The sequence below is a fragment of the Electrophorus electricus genome, chromosome 23, assembly GCF_013358815.1.
Source record: "Electrophorus electricus isolate fEleEle1 chromosome 23, fEleEle1.pri, whole genome shotgun sequence".
NCBI classification, from domain to species: Eukaryota; Metazoa; Chordata; class Actinopteri; order Gymnotiformes; family Gymnotidae; genus Electrophorus; species Electrophorus electricus.
In genome coordinates, this window is record NC_049557.1 from 4,176,852 (window position 1) to 4,198,706 (window position 21,855).

General features: G+C 38.2%; 2 protein-coding genes across 3 annotated transcripts; both read right to left on the reverse strand.

Annotated features, from left to right (window-relative positions):
* Positions 1-605: 605 nt before the first annotated feature.
* znf608 (zinc finger protein 608) lies at positions 606-8,810 on the reverse strand. Its single transcript, XM_026999708.2, has 10 exons — positions 8,790-8,810; positions 7,590-8,410; positions 6,138-6,273; positions 5,364-5,451; positions 2,911-5,188; positions 2,237-2,624; positions 1,985-2,124; positions 1,751-1,898; positions 1,575-1,637; positions 606-1,488 (listed from the first exon to the last, which is right to left on the reverse strand). Exons 2-10 carry the CDS (start codon positions 8,379-8,381, stop codon positions 1,469-1,471), a joined length of 4,053 nt encoding a protein of 1,350 aa, XP_026855509.2. The 5' UTR covers positions 8,382-8,410; positions 8,790-8,810; the 3' UTR covers positions 606-1,468.
* A 192-nt stretch (positions 8,811-9,002) lies between these two features.
* On the reverse strand, positions 9,003-21,348 carry LOC113570985 (solute carrier family 12 member 2-like). Of its 2 annotated transcripts, XM_026999709.2 has the most exons (26): positions 20,663-21,348; positions 19,414-19,536; positions 19,025-19,100; positions 18,826-18,921; positions 18,533-18,672; positions 18,285-18,395; positions 17,887-17,995; positions 17,530-17,657; positions 16,106-16,190; positions 15,839-15,990; positions 15,180-15,287; positions 14,819-14,942; positions 14,626-14,727; positions 13,772-13,927; positions 13,480-13,579; positions 13,228-13,339; positions 12,982-13,122; positions 12,634-12,740; positions 12,433-12,512; positions 11,917-12,060; positions 11,546-11,668; positions 11,268-11,379; positions 10,860-10,946; positions 10,632-10,767; positions 10,343-10,410; positions 9,003-9,818 (listed from the first exon to the last, which is right to left on the reverse strand). In XM_026999709.2, the coding sequence occupies exons 1-26, from the start codon at positions 21,152-21,154 to the stop codon at positions 9,683-9,685; spliced, it is 3,348 nt and encodes a 1,115-aa protein (XP_026855510.2). In that variant the 5' UTR covers positions 21,155-21,348; the 3' UTR covers positions 9,003-9,682. The 2 variants fall into 2 exon arrangements, with proteins under 2 accessions (XP_026855510.2, XP_026855512.2); XM_026999711.2 differs by lacking the exon at positions 14,626-14,727.
* Between the last annotated feature and the right edge of the window lie 507 nt (positions 21,349-21,855).

Here is a 21,855-nt window from a genome sequence, read left to right on the forward strand (position 1 = left end):
CCGGCTAAGGACAGAAAGTACGCGCACGAAATGATATTCAGTTAGAATATCTGCAACAGTGTGAAAACACCACAAAGAAAACCGACTTATGTTCTCAGTTCTCAGAAAATCCTTTCCTTTCGAAGAGTAGGAACGATCAATTTCATGCCTTCTGTACACTATGCCAGACTTACTGCAAGTAGGTGCCAGTTTGGTGAGTAAAAACATTTCTAGATACAATTGGTCGGCTCTGTTAGTCAGGCAGCTAGGTTATGGTTTTAATTTTGTCACAAAATATCCCGTCCTCCTTAAGTCCTCTTTTTTTGCGGGTGTGGTTCCCTCCCTTTAAATCTGCCATCCTAGGGTTTTACCGCATATTTGATGCATTCGGATTTCTCATGGTCCAAAAGCATGCAGTTACCAATGTGGGTGCTGGATGGAACTGTGTAGTTCAGTATGGTATCTTGTGTAGTATTCATGTTGTACTGTTCTCTGTATGTTGTACTGTATCTGTGTAATGCCCAAATTAGCTGTATATTTGTATATGAATGGTATAACCTAATATGTATAAAATCCCTGTCTGAGTCTAAATTCCATGTAAAGGCAACATGAATAATAAAGAAATATACAAACAACCTTTACTTTTTATTTGGATTGACAAATGTGTTAAGGCAAGAACAGTATAAAAAGCAACTGTAATTTCATGATACTGTATAGTTGACATCAAGAAAAACTATGACAGTAAGGACAAACCAAACTACAGCACTGACTCGTATTTTCAAAGATGTACTTGTAAACATACTTAGTTAATGCAGCACTACTCAAGTAACCAAAAAGACTACTTTTGTCATGTATGTGAGGTGAGACAGACAACCATACATTGCACTGAAAATGACTGTACATAAGCTAGTAATAACTGCTGTTAAGATGTTTTAAACTATGTACAAAATGTACATCACAATAATACTATATGAAATTGACGTGTGTTGATTAATTCATTTTACTTAATATGATACAGTTGATTAATGGCTCTGGCTAATAACAGTATATTCATGTTAATAGGTTAATGCAGACAGATCCACCATACAGTCACTTGTAATCTACTGCAAATCTTCCTTTACCACATAGAGGTCATGAAATATCAAATACATTCAATATTATGGTACACAACAATACATGTGCATACAACTATCTAGATGCAGCCATTTACAGGCGAAATCCTATTACAGAAAGGTTTACATGTCTTTTATTACAGGCACCCAAAAAGCAAATATCCTATTTTGCAAAGCCTTTTCTCACCATCTCATTACCATTACATACCTATACATCGTTCTATAATATTATTAGCGCTGCATGTTTCCTTTAATATTACATTCATTAATTTAAAAAAAAAATGAAAGTAGTTTCTGCCTCCCATGGAGGCAATGAATAACACCATGGAATTGATGTCTATGAATCTGTGTGTGAGCCAGGAACATTTTGTTTTGACTCACATCTTCCCATCATTCTCTGCAATTGTAAAATAAATAATCAGTATTCACAAATCTTTTATTGAACAGCTTGAGGCTATTTCCATGCATAAAGGCCATACATACCACAGGAAGTGGTCTGTGTGGTTGCCACTTGCTGACTGGCAACCAGTGCGGCTGTACTCAGACCTTTAAAGAATATATGGGAAACCAAGAATTAGGTTGAAGGACTTATTTTTTATATATGTGGCAACCAGTTATTATTCTTCTGGCAGTGAAGTTCATTTAGTTTTTCTTTTTACCTTGAAATGGGTCATACTGCCCTGACACAAGAGTGTAACTCATGCCCAGATGAGTGTGATGATGCGTGTGAAGGTGGTGTGCGAATGGAACAGCTTCTCTCTCTCTCTCTGTCTCCCTGTCCTCATCTGGAGATCCCCGCTCTCCAGGCTGAAAGGAAAAAAAAAACTCTGGGTGAAGCCTCATTTCCCTGAGGCATAAAGTTGTGTGATTAGGAGCTGCCAGAAGACCCTTACCACAGGAGATTTGCCATGGCATGAATGGTTGTGATGGGGCAGAAGCTCCAGGGCTGTGGTGTCAGTAACTGGTTTGCTGTTCTGGTTCCCATCTGGGTCCTCTCTCCCAGCTGTCTTCCCATACAGAGGGTAATGGAAACCTGAAGAGCATGAAACTGACTGAATAATCTAGCTGTGAAGAGTATAAAAGAACCACAAGCAAATAGAATATTTTGGGAAACTGCCCCTAGCTGTGCTGTTTAAGAGTATTACCTGGGTAGTTGTGCACCAGTGCTGGCGACATCACTCTAAAGGAAGCATTGTTTGTCTCACACAGGTGTAGATATGGGTAGTGTGGCTGGTACTGAATGTATGATTGTTGAGAAGATGATATTGCCACTCTTGCACTCTGTGAGTCTTCAGATATTTCAGTGGGCATCTCCTCAACTTCTGCTCTAGTACTCTCCTCCATGTCCTCAGAAGGTGTATCACACTTAATATTTTGAATCTCAGCCTCCAGTCTGGGCTCTGGCTCAGGAGGAATGTGCCAGTCTTTCACCTTGTCTGGGCAAATTTCCTGAGAGACCTTGTTTACCTCTTGATTTTGCTGCTTCACATATTTGGACTGAAATGAGTGGCTCCAGGACTGTGATTCTGAAGCCTAAACCCAGAGGAACATCTAACGTCAAACAGTTTAGGGTCTTGCAACCAACATAATTATATATCTGCATGGGAGGTCCATTGTCATACAACAGTAATGGTTGACAACTTCAAATCAACATTAGTTACATAATCAAAAAAAGAAGAATACAATATTACTCAGAACTGTATAAATCATACAAATTGTAAAAAGTCTTTGGATTGTTATCCCTAACTCAGCCATGTCTAAAACATAGTGTTTTTACATACATATTTTCAGAAAATGCATAGGAATGTCAAAGACTTACATTCAGATATGTTACATTTGTGTCCACATTTGTTTTTGTATTTTGACTTTCTGGGTTGAAGTCTTCAGACTCCTGGTTATGCCCCTGGTCTTTTGTCATTGATATGAGAGAAGACTTCACTTGTGGCTGCTGAAGTGATAACTGCTTGTCCAGTTCTACATAGATGAAACCGGGTTTTGCACAGCTGATTTTTACTGAGTTTGCCCCCTTATGAATGGCCATTGATGAAGTTATCATCTGTTTTGATTCCTCTTTTATTCGCTCTTTCTGCTCAGGTCCACGTCTAGCTTGACTTCTGTTCTGTTTGCTGTATTGCAAATCATCACAGCATGTTTCATTCTGCTGCCTGTGGGTGTTTGGAACTATCAGAACCTTCTGGTCTATGCTGACATTTCGAGTGTACTGTCCATAATACAATGACTGAGCTAAAGCAGTCTGTGATTGGGTCATAGCTAACTGAAGCTGTGACTGGGAACTGGAATCAGCACTTGACTCTGAGTTTTTCAGGTCCTCATTTACCTCTCTTAGATCCTCCTTAGTTCTACTATAAGATGGAGCTACCTTAAGGTAAGCAGCAGGGTTGCTTTGCCCAGAATGCATATAGCCTGGAAGACCATACGTTTCATATCCATGGTTGTGAGTTGATGACTGAGTTTCTTTAACCAGGGCTGGAGTGACAGGAGTTACTGTGCAGGGAATTTTGGGGTTTATATTACCATTTAGACTGGAATCAGGAGCTGAGTTTCTCCTGGATCTTGAATTTAATCCACCATCCTCAGCTGCATCTGATATGTCTGAGTACGCTGGACTGTTTGTTTTAGTAGTATTACTGTCTCCATTTGAAAGTGTGCCAGAGTCCATTCTTGCAGAGCTCCCAATGGAGGGACTAGGTGCATTGTCAGTGAATGTGTACACCTTGTCAGCTTCAGCTCTGATACTTGCCATTCGACTTTCTTGAGTTTCACTTGGACCATTGCCAACATCTTGTTTGCTCAAATGTTCTTTCAACAGACTAACAGGAAAGTCTTTTCCTATACTTTTTGTGTCATCTGCCTTAGTGAATACAGGGTCAGTTTTTGGACTTCTTGGATCTTTACAGTTTCTATCCTTTAATCTGTGCTTATCCTTTCTCTTACTTTCTTTATTTAAAACTATGGTAGCATTTGTCATATTTACTTGAGCAGCAATGTCCAACTTTGGCTTGATAGGTTTCAGCGTAAGGTTCTTAGCCTTTGTGAGAGCAACAGTTGGTGAAGGTTGATATGAATTAACATCTGTGACTTTGGCAGGAAATGTTGTGGGAATTGCAATAAGCTTTGGGGGTGTAGGAGTAGTAGCAATAACTCTGTTGGTCCGTGCTTTGGCTGAACACCTTTCAGTAATTCCATTTTCTTTTTTAACTTCTCTCTTTTCAATGACACCCTCGGCTTCAAGCTTAGGCATCTCTACAGATGAGTTACGATCAGTGATGAGGCAGTTCTCAAGGACCACAGACATGTTTGAAATAAGTGGCAGGTTGCTAAGGTCATCAATAGGCCCGTCTTTGCCTACCACATTCCTCCGTGGCTTAGAGTTTACTGTGGGACTGTGCTCAATGTTGAGCAATAGCTTTCTGTTCTTTGGAGATCCACCTGAATTAAGCTTATAAATGGTCCTTGGCTTCTTGCAAATAATATCAAGATTCTCACTGGAGTCAAAGGCCACATTGTTGAGTGATTCCTCATAATCAGACAGTCTGTCCTCACTCTCAGCCTCAAACTCCTGTTTGCTGTCACTGTCCAAGTGTGCATGTGATTGGTGATAGCGGAGTCCATTGATATGCTTGTATTTCTTATTACAATTAGGGTGTGGGCAGTCAATTAGCATTGGAGAGGCGCATACTTGGTCCAGAAATGCAGGATCAGATTTCCCCTGTGGAGTTGAAGGAGCACTCCTGGACTTGGCGCGTATTCTTTTCCCATTTCCATTTCTAACATCCTCTGAAACTAAACTTAAATCTAGATCAGCCGGGCCTTTGCTTTTCCTTTTGCCACATATGAGTGGATTTGACTTAATGTCCTCCACTGAATAGTATGCAGGAGTCCTGCAGGTACTAAGATTTAAACTTCCTCGTCTGCCTTTGTTACCTATGCCCACACCACGCCTTTTATGTGTTAGCCCTCTTATCTTGGAGAGACCAGGTTCTACGATAGGCTGATCTGACACTGCCAATCGCATCCGTTTACCACGTCCACGCCCACATGGCATTTCAGAATCACTCATTGGGGACTCACAAAACCTAGTGAATGATAACAATGATACATGAGTATATTGGCATACACCATTAAACAGTAAAACCATATTTAAAAATATGTTTAATCTTATTTTAAGTCTAAAGAATCAGATAGTTGTGTAGTTATCATGTTAGAGATTACATGAAATGTTAAGCACATGAAAAAGATGTGAAACATTACCGAGGTGGGGCCCAATCATGCTTGGTACAGTCTAAGAGGGTTCCCACATAAGTCCTTTTTCTCCATGTAACATTCACCACAAGGACTCCTGAAGTCACACAGTCAGACAGAAATAATTACTTGCTATGTCATAAAAACAAAAATAACCCCAAAATAGACAGTTCTGTGTTATAAATAATCAGAAATGCTGTCACTGCAGTATGCATTAATACAACTTTTTTTTTTTTTGTATTAATTGCTGTATATACAATGCGAATGATTTCTAGTATAATATTATTGTATGTTTCCATTATGTGCTTGATCTCAGCTAGGGTTGTAAGGTGGTGTTCTGCAATTTTAATTTGCTTAATCAATATGCAACCAGTGTCTCCACTTCCCTCAAATGCTCAAACACTTTAGTAGGTGATTCAGGCTCCCAGCTGCTTTAAAAATGGAGCCCTGTGGTGCTGGTGGCTTATGACAAAAGTAGTCCTTCACCCCTTCGCATGTATCATGTATTACTGATACACATCTAGACTACTGACCCATATCACCTTATTCCATCTTAATTCACAGTCATCCTAAACTGTAAAATAGTATCTACACAACAAACAACAGAGATTACCAAGGAAAAAAATAATAGATGTTTTTGTTTTTTTACTTTGCATAGAACTGATGATGCAATCTTAAACATTTTTATCATTTTTTTACTCTTATCTGGTATTTTTTAAATCAAAAGCACATCACTGCCTGATATCTTGATATTGGGTATGAAGCTAAATATCTTGAGCTTACCCTCCTCTGTTTCATGCCATACGATCCCTTCCAGATTTACACTTGTTCCTGGCTGACACGGCTCCATGTAGTTTGGCTCAATGTTTCTTTCAGCCTCTTGGGTATTGGTCCCCACTGACCTGGTTTTTATACTTAACTGATAAGATGGGAAAGAGGAGAGCAGGGACATAATTGATATTGAAATATGGCGCATCACTCGACACACCAATAATGCTATCAATAATAGTATATCACCATATCATAGTATATCATTAGAATTAGTCTCAACAATTAAACTCGAATTTTGTTCTGAGAGTTTAATGTTAAACCATATCCATTTAGTGCCTAATGTGAAACATTATCAACATCTTTATAGTTAATTCACTGAGCTTATTCTGCTGGAGGTGATATCTTTATAAGTGATACTTTATTGAAAATCCCTTATTATGTGCAACATGACAGTGCTTAACAGTGCATGACAATAAAAACAATCACGTGTTTTTAAATAGTCTTTTTTTTTATTTTTATGTTAACCCTCAGCCTAAAATGTCTATAAAAAGGGTACATTTTAAAATTATGTAAAATAAATGTCACCACATTTGACATACAGTGGAATGGCAATAGAAAAGAATGGACATGGCCAGAAGGGTGGCGCTTCTCTCTGTATTTAAACAATGAAGACCACATTAAATCATATCACAGCTTCAAATAAACACTGTGCCTTTGTCAAAATGAGAAAGAGGGCTGCTGCTTAGGTCTCCAATAGCAACAGTCACCAAGAAATTCAAAAGGGGTGCCTAACAAAATACAAAGGAAATGGCTGACAACAATGGAATACCTTAAAGAGATGTATTTATAATCAGTGAGCAGTTGTTCATTTATCTTGTTAGATAAAGTGACACAGAGGTTGTCTTGGGTTTTACTTCCAGGAATAACTGGCTGATGCAGGAACACACTTGACACTGGATGTCTGGCATACAGTGTTCTCTCTATTTGCCTATGATAGGTCCTTGATTGCAGTTTACACACACACACACACACACACACACACACACACGCATGCACACACACACACACACACACACACACACGCACGCACACACACACACACACACACACACACACACACACACACACACACACACACACGCACACACACACCTTTACCTTCATTTACACCCTGCAGCCTGTTTTACATTTTCATTTGCTCATTTAGAAATATGCTCTAAACTACCGATAATTATGAATATCAACTAATATTTTACTCCGATATATTGTATATATCGTGTTTTATATTATCACGCGGTATTTAGTATATCGATCACTCTGATCGGTAGTCAATAATCAGATTGGAAGCACATAATATATTGTAACCCTTAAGATTTTGAATTATCAATAAATTAATGACATTAATGATGATCGATTGGATCAGTGAAACGAAAGCATTCTAAAACAGCAGACAGGATATCTTACCGTTTTGTGACTGTGTTCTGGTGAGCAGATTTCTTCAGCCTTTTCAACAACAATAGCACTACCCCTTATCCCAGCGTCCATTCCGCCCCTGTTGATGTCTCCCAGTCCGTTGTCTCCACAATAGCATGGATTCTCCTTCCTTCCGAAAGCGCAACCATTCTCTGGTATCGGGCCGAATTCAAAGCCTGTTGGTGCATCACTATGCTTATCTTTCCGTGTCCGGAGAGAATCCTTCTCTTTTTTTAGTCCTTTGCCTTGATTTTTACCTTTCTTCCCCTCTTTGCCTTTGGCGCAAGAAACGGTTACATCACTTGTGTCGGGGTTGCTGTTCCCTTGGTCCGGTGCTGAATTCATTTCAAATGCCTCTCTGGGGCGTCCTTGAGCCTCCCGTCGTTTACCAATGCATACTTTCGGAATTCCAGCCAGTGTGTCAAGCGAGGGGAATTTATCACTGTCATTCGAAGAATTTCGCTTTTTCTCTTTGAATTTCTTCGCCTCCTTGCAGAAATTTCCTCGGGCAACAGCAGGCGGTGCGGAGGGACTTGTAAGGCCATCTAATACAGCGGCTGCGTTTGCACAATTGTACGCCAGATCCTCACAACCCTCCACGGTGCTTTTTATGCTCAAAATACGATTCATTTCCAATTTCTGTCGATCCTTTTCCAAATCAGCATCCAGGTCAATTATTAGATTACCAACACCAATCTCCCAATCATCACCACTGTCGTAGGTATCAACTCCGTTTGGTTTAATACTCTGTTCAACAGAGGAAGTGACTGACATTCTCCACATAGGATTTCTGACAGAAACGGTGATGAATCCTAAATCAAGAGGATGGGAGGGTATTAATGACTCAATTGTTTAATGGAAAAAGGATCCCTCGTACACCAAATTTCTTTGACATAACTGACTCAGTGTCTTAATCGTATTTGTTGAATTTCTGATCAAGCACTATCCCACTCATTTAAAGTTATCAACATGAAACAGAGACTATTTGTAAATCTTAATTTAAAAAAAGATTATAATTTAAATACATTGAACAATGTAAAGGTTTCAAAGAAAATGTATTCAATTTTTTTATTATTATTATTTCTTTCATATCATTATATAGCGACACAAAATCTCCATATGTAGGATTTATACCACTTTAGACAGGCTAGCTATTTGAATCAAGTGTTAATGTATCTCTAAGCAACCCACCCTATATGATTTTCACAGGTGCAAAACTGGTTTCATAAAATGCATTAGCTGTTGCAAGCATGATTGCTTCCTGGGATACAAAAGAGTATTATGGTTACTCTGGCTACTCTTCAATGCACAGATTTCATTTCTCAGCACTGTAACAGGATGAAAGAACATCAAAATCACATTTAGATTAATATTTCTGTGGAAACATCACACAAATGGCAGAAGTATTGTTAAAGTGTAAACTGTTTATTTAATCACTTCAGGGTTTGTTTAAATGTATTATCCCAAACCCAACTTACTTTAAGGAGTGTTCTTTGCTGGAATGTTAAAAGGTACATATTGATACTTTACTGTTAATACTTTGCATTTGTTAAACCCATAATATCTATTTGACAGCATAAGAACAGATGGCGTCACACAAGCATATAAAGCCCAGAGGATCTCTCAGCAAACTCTAACAGCAACAGTTTAAACACCATTAATGTAGGAATGTGTAAACAGATAAGGCATTGAAGGCAAAGGCTGACAGTCCTAACCAGTTAAAATAAACAGATTACATGCATGTAGACTACATTCCAATAAGCATTCCAGATAGAGGGAATAATGAAATATATTTAAAATTGCATCAGTGTGCTAAATATCTAGAAGCATTTATAAATTCACATGTAAGTCGAAGTGCTACATGTATTTCAAGAAGGCCTGCTCATCAGCTAGGGAAAAAAGTTAATTCCTAAAACATCACCAAAATGACCAACGTACGACTTCACATCTGGCTTCACATTTCCTTTTGAAGAAATGAACAAAGATTTGACAACACAAGACATAACACTATGCAGGATGCTATACAGCTGTACTGATTGTAACAGTGTACTGTCCTTGTACTTCCAAAATGCTTTACATGCCTTTTATGAGTAAAAGGTTAGGACACTCTGATGATTTCCTCTTACAAGCAGAACTGGTGGAAGATCTTTAGATAATGTTTCCAGCCAACACATATAGAGGGCGCTAGACACAGTTCCCTTCCTGGCAAGTGGCATACTCCTTTGAAAACAAATTGGGAAGTAAACACATGAAATAATCCTTCCGTTATATGGATGGAAATAACCCCAATTTTCAGATGATTATCAAAAAACCAGATAATCCCTTCAGTAGGTACTAATAATGGTATATAATTAGTGTACCTCTGGGTCCTGGTAAGTTGCTAGCCATCAGAATAGTTTGACCCTAATAATATATTTGAAAATGCATGCAGCATCTTTCCTGATTGTTTTGATTATCCCATACAGGGCAGCTGTCTACTGTTCATACCAATTGTAACAACTGAGTTATCTATAAATGTACTTGCCCAATCTGTGCCAAAAAAAATATCTATTATTAGTAAATAGAAACAATTTGTTCAACCTACATGTTTCTAAAAGCTATATTTGTAATAGAAGCTGTAATCCTATTGCACAGGATGCACAGATGAGATCTCAAAATATATTGGAGCATAGTAGTGTTCTGAGACATTAGGAAGATCAAATTAAAATCATTTTAGAAGTAGATGGCAGAAGAACAATATTTACATGACAATGAGATTTGCTGTGCTTGAGTGTTCCTTCAGCAATTCATTCAGCCTGATTTGACGGTTTGTCTGCAAAATAAGGAAGAGGGAAAGGGGATGGTCTTTGTTAGTGTTAATACATAAGCATAGGAACAGGTATTACTGCCCTACATATACAAACCATCTGACCTGTAAGGCCTTCGAAACACATGATAAACCAACCTAGTGCAGTGCCAAACAGCCAAACAGCAGCACTTAAGAAAGGCTAAAAGGAAATGCATTTGCTAAAATTGTCTACTGTCTCGTCCCACCTTAGCCTTGTACAGTTCCAGTTCATTATCAGTAATCCTCCATGGCTCTTCAGCTTTCAGCCTCTCGGCAGCCTCTTGCTCCATGTCGTCCTCTTTTAGTCTGTATGGCTCAATCATCTCCTCAAATTTTTCTTTACTGGAAAGAAGGGGACAATAGTCCACGGTCTGAGTGCTACAAGAAGTACATTTGTTTCATCTGCATCAATAAATAAATAATTCCAAGTTTACTTATGTTTCTTTGGCTTCGTATTGATATCTCCAAGTACATTGATGTCAGAAAAGTCGATTCTAAACTTGCTCAGTAAAGCAGCCATTCTGTAATCAGAAGCAGGATAATACTGATTAATTTCCTTCCACAGATCTAAACAAATCTATGCATCATTGCATGTAATACCACTTTGCATATTTCTTTGTACTGTTAAATAGGATATAATTTTCTATTCATTACATTAGATACATTATAATGTAGCCATTCTGTAATAAAACACAATGTGTCTTTATTAGCTCCGTGTCAGTTAATCTGCTACCATGTTTACATACTCTAATCCTTTGTACACTTTTACTGTATAGTATTTTTCTGAATACTGCTCAATAGTATCGTTGCTCCAAATGACCCTAGACATTTTAAACACTTACGCTCTACGATCATGATCTATCCTGTTTATCTTCCCCCCAATAAATACACGGATCTTGCAATCTGTCCATTTTTTCTTGTTGGTTAGCAAATATGGTATCAGCAAGGTCAACCCTAGAAGAAAATAATAAAGTTACTCTTATCATTCCCAAGTGGAGACCAATACAATACATATCTAAGACTAAGGCATTCTGAAGCTAAAATGTGAACGTAATTTTTTCATTATAGTATACTGAAATATAGAGTATTATCAGGAGTATATGGTCATTCTCAAACCTACCCCCATCATCAAACAGCCACCATACATCAATAGTGCCCTTGCGCTGTTTCTTCTTAAACTGCTGACTGGCGGCCAGCAACTTCTCATCTACAATGCTAAGCTGCGGAGAAGTACTCTTGGTATCTGAACATCACAAGTATAAAATGTTATTTGTCTAATTTGTTAACAAACATTTGTTTTTGGAATAAAACCAATCACTTAATTACTATTTTGTCAGTTAGAAAATTCCTGGATAACCTCAAGTGTGTTCAAAAGCCCTTTAGGTCTGTCCCTACATGCTCACAATGACATTTAATCTTTATGACAATCAATCTCAGTTTTTTAAATATCTCCTGCACTTTTAGAAAATTACAAATGTGGTGAGAGATGACCTCTGATAATCAGTGGACTGCTTTGACAACTGGTGGACTGAGAAGATGGTTTGGAGGAATCTTTATCAGTGTCTTTTCCAATGTTGATAGCCACCAAAAGTTCCTTCATTCCTGGTGCCTTCTCATAAGATGACAGAAATTCATCTGAATGAAAGTTGAATAATGAAAGCTTTGTTAAAAGCACTGACAGACTATTTTTTATCACACTGGAAGTGTAAAAAATTTGCTCTGAATGTTATGAGTGCCAGATCATTCCCAACACAGCAGTAACACCGATAAGGGAGTGGCATGGGAGGTGGGTGTTGAGCTGGTGCAAGTTTATCAGACACAGCAATGTTGCTGGGATTTTTACATGTGTCCATAGCACTGCTTGGTGGAGAGTGGTCTGCTACCAAAAATTATGCATGGCAACAGAGTTCCACAACAGAACAGAAGGTATACAACATATGTTTCTAATAATGTGAGGTTTCTAATGAATTAGCACTTGAGTGTAGATTAATAAGACATGTGATTTACCTTGGCCTGGAATATGGGAGATGTCTAGACCCTCCTTCAGTCTTATGATAACCACACCATACTGTAGATCAAATGCATCACTAAAACAAATAAAGAAAAATGTAATATTTTAAGGGATGTAGTACTGTGATAATTAGAGCATCTAATCTAAATCTTACCTAAACAGCACACTCACTGAGGGAAAAATTAAAATATACTCACTGAATTGTGTTAATGTATGTTTCCACATCTCTCATATCACCATCCGGCCAGTTGTTTTTAAAACCAAATACCAAAGTGTTTGGCTTTAGTCGTCCCAAACCAGCAGCCTTTGAAATTAATCAAGTCATTAATCAGACTTATCATGAAGTGGTGTGTTACAGTTCACAGAGGGTAAGGGCGTGGGTGTTTATAATTATCAATGGTCTGTTGCAAAATTGTGTTAGAGCTAGAAAACACAGAATTGTACTCTATGAAAGGTCCCTTACCGCAGGAACATCACTGGGATAACGTTTATCAAAAATATTTTTAATTTCACCAAATCTCTATGCATTATTGCAGGTATTTTACCTGCAATAGGTATTGGGCTCCTTGTCTGAGGTCCTCAGCAAACACAGGAGTATAAAAAGCTTTGATCCTCTTCTTCAGAAGCCAACGCTGATATCGCACCTGGTCACTCATCATCTCCTTATGATTTGGCCTTCTGGAAGCCTTGAGACAAACATTAATCAGTTATGTTGCATGTAGAGAACAATCCATGTAGTAATTACATCTGAACAGTAAGAGTATTCATGTGATGAACATGAATGTGCCTACCATGCGGACGTGGCCACAGATCATTAGACCCACGTTTTTTGTGAAAGCATGCACTAGATGAAGTAGTGCTGGTCTTGCATTTGGGTAGCCAATCATTACAAGGCATTGGGGTCTGTGGGAAAGAATAAAATGCATACTCTGTACTGTCATTACTGGAAAGCATAGCTTTTGTAGATGTGTCAGTACTGGAATGATCATGGCACAGCAAGCAAGCAACCACCATTAGTGCCTGATTTAGAAAATGTAGATCACCTGAAGTTCTTGATATGGTCCTCCACTCCAGTGAGATGCAGACAGTGTGACAGGGCCTGATTATACATCAAAGCTTGTGTGGATGAGCCCCAGTTTACATCTGCAATGCACAAAAAGTACTACTCACCAAGTATTTACCATTTTACTTTGTTTAGCAAAAATACAGATAAATGTTACCAGCTAAAGTTCTCTAATGCAGGTAAATGACTTTTGTTCACACCTTCAGTGTAATGACACATTATATATCCACAGCATGATCAGACAGAAAGGTCACTCAAGAAATATACAATACCTGGTTTCTTATAGCTGACATATATGTAGAGTGCCAGAACAATGACATTGGTAAGGAGGGCGGCCCACCAGTTGATCACAAACATAACCACACAGCAAAGCACAGCTCCCGCCAGTGACACCCACTTATTGTAGTATTTAAAACTTGGACGCCAACCTGGTTGGTTAATGTTCAAGGTAATAGAAAACACAAATGATGAAATGCTTCTTTTATCTTAAAATCCACCACAGTTACAAAAAAATGATAGATATATCTAGACATGCATATAAATGTATGTAAAATAAAAATTACATTTATATGTAACCAGTAGAGGATTTAATTCCTCTTAAAACAGATTGATCTTTAGGAAAGTCTACCTGCGTATATCAGAACTACTGAAACGTGTCTAGTAAAGTAGTGTATTTTAATGGAAACTAATTTTCATTTATTCCTCAATTCTATGCTATGAATTAAAATATATTTTCATTTTCTTTTAATTAATTTATTTGTAAGGAACCGCTGAATGGAGAGGAATAAGATTATCTGGCCATGTCAGCTCTGAAGGCAAAGAGGTTGTGTATACATGACACCCCTGCCACACATCATCCTCTTTTTTTGAAAACCAAAATATGTTAACCCTAGTTAAAACTCCAATTAAATACTTCTTAAGATGGCACTGCAACAAAAGCAACAATTTACAAGGACCACACTCTAGTACACACAATCTGTACATTTACCACATTGTCTGTCAAACTCAAGACCAAAGGTGCTATACAGTTAAAGGACAGCTCCAGAGTTGTGGGTAAAGAAGACAATCCTGCACAATAATTTGCTTTAATAATTTAAAAACTGTTATATAATTTTATTACACTCACCCGGAGAGTTAGCCAATGATGCATGGAAGACAGAGAAATTGATCAAGGCATAAGAGGCCAGGAAAAAGTTGGAAATGATGGGAGCAATAATGTTTAGCTCAGCTAAGGAAATAGTCATAAGAAGTGGTGAGATAAGCCATACACAATCAAAAAAACCCATACATACATTTTTAGAGAAGTGGAATAAACTTACCTATGAGAATGAAGGCAAGACCAATGACAAATGTGAGGACATAGCCACGCAACGGCTCATTGTTCTTGCCATATCCTTTTGCAAAAACCCGTATGCCAGGGTAAATGTTGTCCTTACACAGAGCCTACAGGGACACATGTTTTCTTAAGAAGATCTGACTAAATTTACTTAAATTATACCTGTTTTAATAATGAATCCTAAAATAAGCTTCTCTTGAATGGGCAACAGCAACTGCATGAAAACACAGTTCTACACATAAAACACTCACATCATGTGAGTGATGGTATATTTCTGGAAGCAATGTTTCATGAGGCTGTAATGTTGACCCTGGTTCTGAAATTGTGCAGAATGGAGGATTCACCTGAAACACTTTGGGAGCACTGACAAGAGACGCAAGAGCTGAAGAAAGTGTGGCAGAAAAGATCCCAGCAGTGATAAGTGGACCAAATACAGACACCAAGCTCATCACCTGACCAAACACATTACAAGAGGAACACTGGTAAAGATGAACAGTACTGGGGTTAGAACTATGATCTGTTGACTCATCTAAAAAAATGTAATTTTTTATTAGGCACAAGGTGAAACAAATCTAATGCATCTATTGTACAGAGGAAAAAGCCTGACTGGTTTCACCACAGTGAACAGGCAGGACTGAATATCAGTGGCTTCATTCTGGTCTGCATGGAGCTACAGCCATTACCTCAAGCCTAACTGTTTTATGACTCATCTCACACAGCAAGGCCAGGGATGATGGACATAGTTTAGTTGTGCTTGAGAAGTGAGAAGAAGTGTTAAGAAACCTTACTGGTGCTGAACATGGATTGTAATATTTACCATAAGAGACATTTCTGAATGTCTGTGAAAGGTCTCTTATAGTAAATATAACAATCCTCGTTCAGTACCAGTACATTCTATCTAACTAAATAAACATAGATTTCACAACCACTAAGAGATCACTCACAGGCAAAAATAAACTGCACAGTGCAAGACAGGTATGGGCATGCTTTACAACTGCTTTACCTGGAAATCATTTTGCAGCCCATATTTGCAGCCCCCTTCCTTGCAGATAGAGAAGTCGTAGCCAAGCGTGCAGGCGGCATCTGTGCAGTTCTCCAGAGGGCCTATGATGGTGTCATTGTCATCACCTGTTGCATCCCGTACAATGCAAGAGCCTGCAAAGAGAGATGCACAAAGTTAATCTCTAAAACACTTTTTTCAATTATTGTTGAATTGTTGTTATTGATCAAGTGATGGAAAATAGAAACAAACACTCTTGCATTTCAGTACCATTAGAGATAGCAACCGCAACATAAACAATCCCAGTTATGAGAATAGCAAGGAGGGTTCCTTTTGGAATGGCAGACTGTGGATCCTAAAGGGACATAAAAATCTGTGTTAACACCACACTGCACAGCACAATATCTAATCAATTATTGCTCATACCATTAATAATAAATTAATTTCATAGAGCTAAAATCTCATGCTTTGGCATACATGTTTTTGTAGATGTGAAAATGCTATACTTCTTTGCATGTTAGATTGCTTTGGCCTTTACTTTTTGTTAGCTGTGGTATATTTGAAGCTTTTAGCAGTTAAACTCCTGTTACTTGATGTACATGTTTCTGAAAATGTTTTTCATAATTTTTTTTATTTGTTCTTATCAAACTGACCCTGAGGACACAGAACATGCCTTCAGTTAATCAGCTGCCATTTTAGAAACAAACGTGAAACGGTAGAAGGGGAAAGAAATTGGACTAGAATTAAGTTTAACCTCTGCTTTGTGCTGGAAAAACTGTCACTGAGAATGGACAAAAAACTGGGAACATGTAAAAAGTTAGATAGCAGGGACCTCACAGATGTGATCTTTCTCCCAAACGTTACATTTACAAGCCTTTGACCAAAGTAAGAATATATGGCCCAGAGGCAGAAGCCAAAGCATGTCAGTACTTAACTCTTAACTTCTTCACTATGAAAGTCTACAGAAATGCAAGAATCTGCCAAACCCGGGGTTCAGTGTGATTACCTGGTTACAATAAATCAGTCAACAGAGCACTGGATTTTTGGAATGGATCACTCTGAATGTGTAATATCAGTGTAGTTTTAGAAAATCTCTGTTAAAGCATGGAACGATTAAGAACAATTTTTGTTGAACTGATACTCTACCCCTCTACCCCTCTCAACCCTCCATTATCCAACAAGAAACCCCCTTCTAACCCTTTGAAAATTCACATCATAATATGAAAACTTTTTTCATATCATGAGACCATCATTCATTGGACCATCTCCAGGTATCCTTGTGTATGCCTTGTGAAATCTAAAATGATATATTTTTCCTGCTGTGTTACTCCATTTTTGATCAGTGTAACTGACTGATGTTTTCACAGACATCTTTGTGCCCATTGCATTGAGATCCAACATAGTCTACTGAGAGTTGGTCCTTTTGAAGACGAAAGAAACTATATAAGTTTTTGCCTGACATTTTGACTTTTCGTCACCAACTACAGGGATGTTCACATGCAGAAATATGTAGCTTATTCAATGTAAGAGCATGTAATGGATTTTGCTGACAGGTTCCTGATTTCCTTGTGAGTGATTCCAAGTATTTTATCACAGCAGCTGAAAAGAACTCAAATACACATGAAAAACAATTATTAATATAAGTAAAGTAGTGTTTCAAGATCATTTATAATTGAAAGGATGCCTCAACTTACTGATAGATCTCCTGAAATATTGGCTCCCGCTAAAATGCCTGTTGCAGCTGGGAAAAAGATAGCAAAAACAGAGAAAAATGTCTCCTCATCCCTAAAGTCTGGTCCCATGTTCTCCATCATTATCGCAGCTGTAATAAATAAATAAATAAATAAATAAATAAATAAATAAATAAATAAGGAATACAGCTTTTTTTATATTATTAATTTGGGATTTCAGAATCACTACAGAGTATGTAAGTGCTTTCTACTTTTAAAAAGTAATTAAAGAAAATCATAAATTTAAGAATTCCATTTTCTTTTGGTGTCTAACACGCATTTGCTTTGAAGTACAAATATAACAAATTAAATAGTCCAGACCATTATAACCAAAGAATCCTTTGGGTTCCTTTGATTTCATTGGGATGAATGATCCAATGGTGTAGTTAAAGATTGCTGCCACCAGAATGATCAACAAGACGATCTGAGCCTGTTCAAAAGCCATCAGTTTAGCCTTGACTATATACTTCAGTCTTGCATCAATATTCAATATTATTAAGTTTCATTACATTTGTTCATTTGTTCATTTGTTCAGTGCTCTTTTATTTCAGCTCTAGATGTTATATATAAACAAGGAGCTATGATCATATAACTATGGTCATATGGACAAATGAACAGTGAATTGTCCTGCCAGAATGAAATACCATCGATACAATCTTGTTTCAATGGTAGCTAACGAGACATGTTAAAAAAAAGTGTAAGGTATAGTTTATCAGTACCTTTGCCTCCCACTCCATTCCTGCCACAGATATACCAAGGAGCAAGATGATGGTGAGGGTACCAATTATCCGAATGTCATTAATTTCATCCGTCATGAGAGCATCTATGCTCTGCCAAACATGGAAGATCAACACTGGCAAATGTGCAACAAAAAGACAGGGCACACACCTGTGTCCAAATTAATCTATTCAGTCAATTACCAACTACTCCACCCATCCATCACAAGGAATGAGTTGCATATACTCACATCAAGAAGCTCTACCACAGTTTCAGCAAAACCCACGACGTACATGGCGACAGCGACAGCATTAGCAAAGGCAAAAATAAGGCCGATAGAGCCGCCAAACTCTGGACCCAGGCTCCTAGATATCAGGTAATATGCCCCGCCTGATGAGACAATCATTTATTGGACCATCTCCAGATATCCCATTTTATACAAGCATATTCAAATGCATAATCATTTACTGACTATATAGATATTTAATACCATCGACATATGTCTCAGATTTTCTAGTATGTCTGGGTCAAAATTGTTCTCACCTCCTCGCACAAAGCCATTAGTGGCTATGGCTGATGTGGACAGACCAGTGATAGTAGTCACTATAACAGCTATTAGAATGATACCACAGGACAGTGCTGGAGAAGAAGCAAGAACATTTTAGCAATAAATGAGTTGTGTAGCTCAGCAAATAATTTTACTAGTACTTAGTACACAACAGGTTCAGTCTCTTAATATTACCAATGCCTGCTTGCCCAACAATCCATGACATACGAATGAAGAGCATTACTCCCCAGATGTTCAACATACATCGTACCTGTAGAGATTACAGAAAATAATTTAATCCACATGGCTGTTTAATGCAAACAAAATGAGAGAATATGTATGCATTTGTTTAACCGTCTTCATTCATTAGTTGTGATTCACTACTTATTTCTCAGTGGTACGGACACTGATGAACATAATGAAAACTGTTCTAGGATCCATGCTTCGTACGCAAATAGAAGTTGCAAGAATACGATGTAGGAGGAAAATCACAGATCTGTATAAAATATTCCTCTGTTAACTGTGCCCTGAAAAAATGCATCTAGGGAAACCTCATTACTGAACTCATTACAGGGTGTACTAACCAGGACACCCTTTATCCAGCCAAACTTCACAGTTCCCCCTTTTGAATCGGACACAACCTTAGGTGCAATCTCTTCTGCACCAGCTGGCTCTTCTCCATTTGTGAAGCCATCTTCAAAAGGTTCCTGCGGGTGGTCATGCAAGGCAACTTCAGGCACCAATAAAATTGTTAATCTGTATATACTTCTGAAGAAAATAAATTAGAGCATCCAAAAACATTTTGAGACTACCCTGAAGTTATATAAAACATAATTTTTTGACATTTTAGGTCACACAACACACATTAAGAACACACATTTAAAGCATACTCCATTTAAACTAAGACACACGTAAGAGCAAATAGAAATATGCTATTTCACAAAATATGAAATACCTTAAAAGACAAATGTTATTTGCATAAGATCAGCTACTGTTTAATAAATGTGAATATAAGGCTGAAATAATATGCATATGCAAATTATGCATTTTTATAGCCTATTTGTGAAATAGCACCCATTTATTAAAGAATAAAAGAAACAAACATGTTGTTCAGCAAATTATGTACCCTAAATGCAATAACAATACCTTTATATTTGGTCATATGTCCAAAATATTTATGCATTTCTATAGCCAGAAAATTCTAATAAAGTAATATACATCTCTTAGACCTCACTGTATTTACGTGATCTAATCTTTGCATGCCACACTAAAAAATATATATGTATCATGCATAATATGCATCATCAGTTATTTGGATCCTGTCCAAATAACTATCACATCATATCAGAGCTCATGTGACTCAGCACATGCCCCCTCCCAAAGCAAATCAAAGTGTCTCCCCAGGAAAGCAGAGCTCTGTGCACAGCAAGGGCACACTAGGCCATTGAGAGAGGCATGCGGTCAAACATAGGGTTATTGTTATGGGCTAACGTGTTCCGACCCAGCGTCCATGGTGCCGCAGGGAGTGGGATTTGTAAAAAAGACCATTGTCTAAAGACAAGCGTGTGGGTAAGGTCTCTGACATCACATGGCCCATTCAAGTGAGAACAGACATGTACCTTGGGGTATAGAATATTTATTTAGTCTTATTAATGCAACAGATATTATGAAATCATGTTAATAATCAATGAATAGAAAACATAGTTTTTAGAACATAAAGTGCAAGCACCATATCATTTTCAGTCATTAATTGGAAACTAGCCAACGTCAAAGATTATAGTAATTAATAAAACAATAAATTAAAAGTTAACCTAAACTCAGTGGGCAACTTACTTTGTCAAGTTCATCATGAAGTTCAGACAGTGATGGCCGAATAAGTTTCTCCCCAAGAGGCGCCTCCGTTTGCCGGTAGAAATCAATGTTTGGGACTGCATCGATGGTATTATGGCCGAAAGTTCGCAAATAATAGGTACTGCTATGGGTGTCAGAAAAATGGCTGAGACCTCCTGTGGAAGAATGCAGACTGGCCTCGCTCCTCACCGTGTCCCCATTGAAAGCAAAGTCAGACGCATCTGCAGGAGCGCCTGAGGGGTCCAAAAAGTTTACCACTCGAAAGCGACCTTTTGCCTCCTCGCCGGCAGTCGTTCCCTCGGACGCCCTACTTCCTGCGCGGGAGGACCTCGTTGCTGGAGGGGTTTTCGCAGCCCCGCTCGCCGCGGCCGCAGCCTCCGCAACCGGGTCCACTTGAAACCTGCTCTGTGGTGGTACAGTGGACTTTAGAGCAGGTTTCTGTCCAGCTGGAGGTGATGAGGATGGATCTGACATGATGAAATACCAGCAGAATAATTAGTAAGCAGTAGCAACAAATCCTACCATGCGCTCTGCTGAAAAGCTAAATTGGGTTTGACCGGGAGTTCTTGCCCGTGTGCACATCCCAGCTGTCAAGCCTTAAAATAGGCTCCACATGAACCAAGTAATTTGTAAGTACATTGTCTGAGCACCCCCAGCGTGCAGGACCGACGTAGCTCATAAACTCGTGACTGTCCAATTGACTGTTATTGAAAGGAGGGTCCAAATTGCGTCAAGCGTCCAATTATAAATCGGTCAAGACTACCAGTCTCTGGAGATAGGTGGCATTCTTTAAAATCAATATAGGATATTGATTCTAAATTAATTAATGAATTATATGTCAAATAAGTAATTACTTTCCATTTTAATCACATCTAATAAATTCGGCTTACAAGCTGTGATATTTTAGCCACTGTTCTCATGTGACATGATTCCTTTCATTTGAGGGTATTATAAACAGCTTAACACTTTTTTAGATTGTATTTTTATGATCTGAATAAAACCATGAATCCATTAAACCTCTCGAGTTCACACACGATTGTTCATTTCAAGCCGAAGGAAAACAATTGTTTTCTGTACAGAGTGAGAATGACGCGCATCCACATTACCATAGAGCACAACGCACCCTTTCACTCTTCAGCTATTTCGAATGAGAACCTGAAAGCAATATCAACCAC